Source organism: Pipra filicauda, unplaced genomic scaffold (assembly GCF_003945595.2).
Source record: "Pipra filicauda isolate LSUMZ 115617 unplaced genomic scaffold, ASM394559v2 scaffold89_size2521313_pilon, whole genome shotgun sequence".
Lineage (NCBI taxonomy): Eukaryota > Metazoa > Chordata > Aves > Passeriformes > Pipridae > Pipra > Pipra filicauda.
Window position 1 is genome coordinate 2,110,173 of NW_024105086.1, and position 7,699 is coordinate 2,117,871.

A 7,699-nucleotide genomic window follows, 5' to 3' on the forward strand; every position below is an offset into this window, starting at 1 on the left:
TAAATGTTTGTCAAAAATGAGAGTGCACTGGCAGCCCCCACACCTTTACTCTCACCTCTCTGTTACCTGGGTCAGAAGAACAACCAAATAAATTATTCTTACAGTTTCAGGCCTCTCCCAATTATAATATAAGCACATAACCATTTCCCAACTGTCTTAAAATTCAACAGATAGCTTTGATGTATAGAAAGCCTGTCAACTATCTATATTTTAGTAAGATTATTCAAGAAGGCTTATTTTCCACTCATTAATTACAAAGACAATGAAACAGTCATAAATACCATTAGAGAAAAAAATGGACAGTCAGGAAGCTTCATACCTTCACAAACACCTTGAGCATTTTAAGGAAATATATGGTATGAAACTTCTGAATAAAATAGGTTATACATAATTATTTTTAAATTATTTACTGCATGAACACATACGGAAATTATTAAATTGCCATTCTAGCTATTTTGCCTAAAATAGGATCAAATTATGAAACGAGGAAACAGAAACAGAAAAAAAAAAAACAAGATAAAAGATTTGCAGCATCAGGATTTAAGCATAGAAAAAAGTAATTATGTTTTAAGTTTTCAATACAGTGGGATTTATGAGCCATATAAGTGAAGAGCAAAGAGATCATTAATTTGATTTAGTGATGCCAAAGTCATTAATTTATTAGACCTAAAATATTTTATGCTTATTTTTTTGTAATACGACTATTAAGACTGCTCCAGACAGAAGGGATGTTGCTTAATGAATGGAAAGAGCACTAATTTATTAAACTCTGCATCTTCATAGTTGATATAAAACCCGACCAAAGTAGCAAACAGATGTGTCATGCCCTTGATCTTCCATGAGATTTAATCTCCAAAGCATCCAGGTCACAGAGAGTACATCTCATTTCTGTACAAGCAGCTTATTTGGGATACCTGAATATCATTACATGACTGGGCAGGCAAAGAGTGATAAGTTCAGCAAACCCAAAGCACAGTGCTCTCAGAACACGTAGTCGTTGGTTATTTTGAGGGAAGGCATCGCCTCGTTCACGTTCTGGTCCAGGCGATGATACTCCACCGTCCGAGAGCACAGCCCGTCCCTCCAGCGCCGGCTCTGCACCAGCAGGAAGAGCTGAAACACAAATCACACAGTTACATCTGCTCTCAGAACAGTGAGGGGATCAGTGGCATCAGGTTGAACAAGGCCAAGGGCCGGGTCCTGCACTTTGGCCAGAACCCCCTGCAGCTCCAGGCTGGGCACAGAGGGGCTGGAGAGCAGCCAGGCAGGAAGGGAGCTGGCAGGACTGAGTGACAGCAGCCAAACAGGAGCCAGAAAGTGCCCAGGTGGGCAAGAAGGCCAGTGGATCCTGGCCTGGATCAGGAACAGTGTGGCAGCAGGAGCAGGGCAGTGATTCTTCCCCTGTACTCGGTGCTGGTGAGGCCACCCCTGGAGTGCTGTGTCCAGCTCTGGAGCTACACGTGTAGCTTTAGTAAAAGATTTCCCCTCAGTTCAGGAAGGACATGGAGGGGCTGGAGCAGGTCCAGAGAAGAGCAACAAGGCTGGGGAAGGGTCTGGAGCTGCTTCTAGGAGGAGCAGCTGAGGGAGCTGGGGTGCTCGGCCTGGAGAAAAGGAGGCTCAAGGGAGACCTTCTCACTCTCTGACAGGAGGTTGTAGCCAGGTGGGGGTCAGGCTCTTCTCCCAGGAACCAGCAGTAGGACAAGAGGGCACAGTCCCAAACTGTGCCTGAGGAGGTTTAGGTTGGACATTGGGAAGAAACTCTTTACAGAGAGAGTGACTGGGCATTGGAATGGGCTGCCCAGGGAGGTGGTGGAGTCACCATCCCTGGAGGTGTTTTTAAGAAGAGACTGATGTGGCATCAGTGCCATGGTCCAGTAGGCCAGGTGGTGTTGGGTCAAAGGTTGGACTCGATGGTCTCAGAGGTCTTTTCCAACCTCATTGATTCTGTGTTTCTGGGTCTGATAGACAGCTCCACAGTCCTACTGATATCCCAGTTCCCCCCCTGGTGCTGGCAATGGCACTGCTGTTGGTATAAACCACAGCACTGGCAGTCAGACCTTGCCACCCTCGGCTGCAGTTTGCATTCCACCTGGAAATCTTTTAGTAAAGCTACATGTGTAGCTCCAGAAGCACTGCATCTTCAGACTATCCAACTATCCCCAGGTGGTGACATTTGTTACTTTATCCATCTTATCTATCCTGGCATTTCACCCTTGTTAAAAATAATTGTATTGCTGGTGCAACAGAGGCAGCAGAAGCAGCACTGGTGTGATGTGATAAACTGTTTCTGCATCACAACTGAGCAGTTAAAGAAGACAGAGAGTAATCAGATGTTTAAATGTCTATTATCTTCACCCTATTTAGCCTTGTTTCTTACCAACTCATCCAAGAATTCACTTTACACAGAGCAACTACACTGGCAAAGGAGGAAACAGGACAGTGGAAGTGGGCACAGAGAAAGAAGAACCAACTTGACTGTTGTTTCACACAAATACATGCCATTATCTACATACTTCAAGTACTAGTGAATTTTTTGTTCCCAAAACTATCTCTAAGTGTTAAAAAGTAATAATTACCCAAATTATACTATAAGCATTATTTCACTTACGTAGCAAAGACGAGGCATTTTTAATCACTTATTTGAACTTCTCTCAAAGTTACATTTTCAAATGCAACACAGTCTTGAACATTTTTCCCTATAAAGTCTTGGCAATGCACATTCCAGATATGCCATTGCACAGGAAAGCAGAAGGTTTTAGGGTTTTAGCTCCGTTCAGAGTCCCCCACATCCTCACCCAAACCAGTGTTCTCCACAAGGATAAACACTTAATTTTCCTCATATCTAAAAACTAACCTGTGGTTTAATTGCAAATTTGTGCATGTACCAGCACTGGGTCTGGTTGGGCTGGAGATCATTTTTTATGCTAGCAATGTATTTTGAAATAACACCAATCAGGCTACTTTTTAGATACAGAGAATTAGTTTGCACTGAAGAAACAGTTACCTGAAAACAGTATCTCTGATCTTCTCTATGTAAAACTGGAAGCAGTGTTAAACATTTCCTAGAAGTTTGTAGTTAAGCCCTCATAGTATTTATGATATAAAGACCACCTTAAAGTGAACAATTATTAGAAGGATTATCACAGTCATAACATGAACATTCCCACACCATTAAGGATTAAACCTTCCTTAATTTGCTGTTTACAATCCTGTGCAGAAACAAAATCAGTTAATTGTTCACCTTCACCTGACTTGGCTCAGGTCTCCTTTACAGAACTCATATTGTGCACTGCCAGTGTCCATTACTGAATTGATTGATTACTGATGTTATCAATTAACTCATTTTCTAATTGAAAATGTTTGAGTTCATTTTCATTGTGCATATAAAGTGAGAATAATAATATGCATATTAGTATCACCACAAGACTTAAGTGGACAAAGATTCCATTCTCCAAAAAGAAAAGTTCCTCTTATTAAAAAGGTGTACCAGGCAATGCAACCTCATTTTAAATACTCCAGCTGTTCCTCTCAACATTTCAGAGCACACCTACCTTCCTCTTGTTGTGATAGGTGACATAAACAACAGCTACTAAGAAGGCAACTACAACCAGATGAAAAAAGAAATGGCTGTCCTCTTCTTCTTCCAACCCTGAGACAGAAACCCCTTTTATCTTCTCATCCAGGGTCTTGATCTCCTCGTTGTAATTGCTGATGGTGTCGGAGTCGTCGTCATCCGGCATCTCTAGGTCTGGGTTGTACCTGGAAATCGGTGTCATCTCGTAAGGACCATAATCATCCCCATCTGACTCCAGAGTTTCTTTTATGATGGGTGGGGAACTATTTAGTGTATCTTTCAAATCTGTTAGAAGATCCTCGTCCTCAATTTTAGTATCTTCAGAAGCATCAATTGGAGATACCGGACTAGCAGGGAGAACAGATGAGGAAGAGTCACCTTTTGCTGTAGGTGCCTTTCCTGCAGTCACTGAACTGATTTTGGCTGTTGTTGGGATTGCCTTTTTTGTTGAGGTTAGGCTCTGCAAGCTGTCTGTCAAATTTTGGGATCTGCTCAGTGTTTCATTCTCACTTTTAGAAGAAATATTTTTCAGAAGCGTCTCCGCGTTCACGGGATCTGAGAAAAGGATGAGAAACAGTCAATATTAAGCACCAGGCAGTAACTTCTGTGGTACCCACCATTGCCACACATTTCCTTTACAGACAAGAAATCATATGTCACATTGCAAACTTTTTAAGTCACATGCAGAAATACATTTCCTGTACTTTGGCAACTTCCTAAGTCTTGAGCAGGAGAGGAGTTAAAGCTTGGAAGCACATCCTTTCTAGATTAGTATGCCAAAGTGTCCCTAAAAAATTCAGCATGCGTGTTTTGCAGGCATAAGAACTTCAAAGACATGTCATCCCTCCCTCTGTGGATTTATGATGTCTTGCAGATTCACACACAATTAGTATTTTCTCCATCATCAAATTCCTTCTCCCACAGAAGAAGCTGAGCTCTACAGAGGAAGATTTTCTCAGCAAAGCTTTTCCTGCAGTTAAAAGTTTTTAATCTCTCACCAGCGCATATTTTACCAACAAAAATGAGAACATGCTGTGAAGTCCCCTTCAGTCAGGACACAAGGTCACAACACCTCTTCCCAGGCACTAATTTTTACTGAATTTACAGCTACTGAAAAAGATTTCCAACCTTTTGTTAACTGAAATGGAACCACTGAACCACAGGTTAAAAACAAAGCCAAAGAAAGGACAATCTGACTGCCCATGCTCCTGGAGGAAAGGCTACTGCTGGCAGCAAATTATTCCAATAAAGTAAGTCAGCAAGAGTAACAGTCACCCTCAGGCAAATTCAGCATCTCTCCAATGCTGGGACAGCTTTGCAGAACTCCCTAAGAAACAAGGTGAGCATTAAAACCACATGCACAGCCCGTCCTCCCTCTTCTCTATCCAAAGGAAGGTAAAAACAGATGCAGAGAGAGTTTATACAGTCAGTGTTTTTTTTAAACCTAAAAAGTAGCAAACTATTCATGTGTACAGCACGTCACTTCCAGAGGCACCTGGAAAACTGCAGACCACATTTTAGACTTTCAGCACACATCAGCACTGGAACAGGGGAACCACACCTGCCCTGTATCTTGGCATGCCAAACTATTTCTTCGTTTTAAAAAAGTAACAATACTTTCATTAAGCACTCCCAAGGCCCACTGGGAAGTTAGGGACTCTAAAAATGAAGCATTCAACCAACTGCCTGTGCCAGGTTACTCCCAAGTAAAATATTACAGAGGGGACACTGAATCATGTTATTCATGAAATGTATATTTACTGAGGATCAGTTACAACAGAGCTCTTGTTTACAGGGCACACCTTTGCAGTGGAAATTACTCTTTAACCAACTCAAACACAGCAGACTCCACTCATCTCACGTGAACTGGACATCACGGTGCCTCTGCTGAGGTTCAAGGGCAACTGTTTTACAGTCGACACACTTGTTGAGAAAACTACTGGTCTGAATTATATTAACCTGAACTTGTTCAGATCTTGTACAGGACAAGTTTAGGGAATTCTGATTTCCCCTCAGGAGTCAAGTCAGCTAATTGCATACATGGAGATAAATATGAGGAAATGCAGCTGCAAGAGTTATATTAATTTTTACTTATAGCTAGTTATGTTGGGAGGGAGGCAGGTCAACCTTACTGCTCCCCTCAGACAAACAAAAAGTGTTAGAGAGCTAAATAATAATAGCTAAACTGTTTGAAATACAAACAAGCATATTTTCCCTATAAAATTATGCTGCTTACACTTCAAATTGTTCTTAAACTCATATTGACATTCAAGTTTTAGAAGGATATATGCTTAAATGCAAGGGACTCCCACCAGCTAATGCTGCGGCTTCAGACTGGGAAATACTTTCCTATTGTTCCTAAAACACGAGGGGTTTTATTTTAATTGCAGCAGGAAGTTTAGCAACTCAACCACAGCTGATTTATGATATCTACCCAAAACTATTTGGCATTATAAACGGTGGCTGCACTGTTTACAGTTACACAACACAGTCAGGTGGTGTTACAGCAGTGCCTGGACTCCAGAGATGCCTCAGCTTCAGAAACAGATATTTATGTCCAGTCCTGGTGACAGAATTAGCAACACAGCCCTCTTAGTAAACACCACACATAAAAAACATGTGATGGTTAAAATGCCCTTCCAGGAGAACTGCTTTTAGAAAGCAAGTTATTTCATGATTTCTGAAGTTGAAAATTCTCGTTTTCCTACAGGTTTCTGTCCCAAATGCTTCCTGCCAACCCGTCAGACCGGGTGAGGGGCAGCACAAATAGCTGGGGTGGATATTCCCACTGACAGGCACGGAGGGAACTGAGGGCTCAAACAGCTCCCTTCATTTCCTTCAGTAATTCCTTTCTCCTCACTGCCCAGCCAATACTCCACCTAAAACAAAGAGAAACCCGCTGCACGTGAAATGTGCATTTCTTACCAGCCTTGGGTTACAGCTGGTCTGAAAGGGAAGGACGGAAACGGACTGAACTTGGAGCCAACTTGTAAAGTAACATAAGCTTAATTTCGCGGGCAGAGGGAGGCTAAACCCAGGCACAGAACTAGAGTACTTAGAACAAAGTACCAAGTCCGATGAGTGAAGTCACCACCCGAACTGCTCCAACCACCCAAACCGCTCCCGCAGCACCACGAGCGGAGCACACCCGGCCGGGCCTCCCGATCCCCGCCCGGGCAACGCCCGTCCCCAGCGCAGCCCTCAGCGCTCGCTGCCCCGACCGAGGCCGGTTCCGGGGCCGGTGTCCCCAAGGCACGACCCGCGCAGGCCGAGGCCGCACGGGCCCAACCGGAGAGCGCGGTGAGAGACGCGCAGGGCACCCCCGCAGCCCCGCAGCCATCCCTCCAGCCGCCCCCCCCGGCGCTCACCGCGGGGGTCCTGCTCGCGGAGGTTCTGCCCGCGGGCCGCCAGGGCCCAGCCGAGCAGCAGCGCCAGGCCGAGGGCACAGCCCGCCCGCTCCCGCCGCTCGCCGCCGCCCGCCGCCATCTTGGGCCGCTCCGCGGACGTGGCGGAGGCACCGCCCACGGGGAGGTGGCCGCGCATGCGCACGGGGGGAAGCGAGGAGGGCGGGGTGTGAGGGGTGGGAGTCACGGACCGGCGGGGTTAAGGAATGGTGGGATCATAGAGCCCAGGGGTTATGGAATGGTGGGGGTGTGGAATGGTCACAGAGCCCTGGGATCGAGGGGTCACCGAGGGTGGGAGACACTCCTGAGGTCGTCCAGTCCAACCGTCCACCCGGCACCGCCACTGTCACCCCTACACCACTGAACCACATCACCCAACGCCACATCTCAAACACCTCCAGGGGATGGTGACCCCATGGAGCTGTGGCGCTCATGGAACGCTTTTTGCAACATTGGATAGATCTATAGAAAATCAAGCTTTCCTGTTCTCACCCCTGGTCGGGTATTCCATGCCCTGAGAGAAGGCTTGAAGCTGGTCACAGGAGAAAAAAATACCAAAGCAGATGCCTCAAGCATGAGAAAATCAAGAGCAAGGAGCCCAAAGGCTTACGGGGACACCAAGAGAACAGGGGACGTGCACAGCACACGGGAATGTAAATAAATATTGAGCATTTGCCATGTCACTGAGCTCTTTGCATGTGGTTCATTCTGATGGGTGAAG

At 45.2% G+C, this 7,699-nt stretch overlaps 1 protein-coding gene across 1 annotated transcript; it reads right to left on the reverse strand.

Moving 5' to 3' along the window:
* Positions 1-742: 742 nt before the first annotated feature.
* On the reverse strand, positions 743-7,075 carry CUNH5orf15 (chromosome unknown C5orf15 homolog). The gene is made up of 3 exons (XM_027747618.2): positions 6,943-7,075; positions 3,552-4,129; positions 743-1,113 (listed from the first exon to the last, which is right to left on the reverse strand). Exons 1-3 carry the CDS (start codon positions 7,058-7,060, stop codon positions 982-984), a joined length of 828 nt encoding a protein of 275 aa, XP_027603419.1. The 5' UTR covers positions 7,061-7,075; the 3' UTR covers positions 743-981.
* Positions 7,076-7,699: the final 624 nt, after the last annotated feature.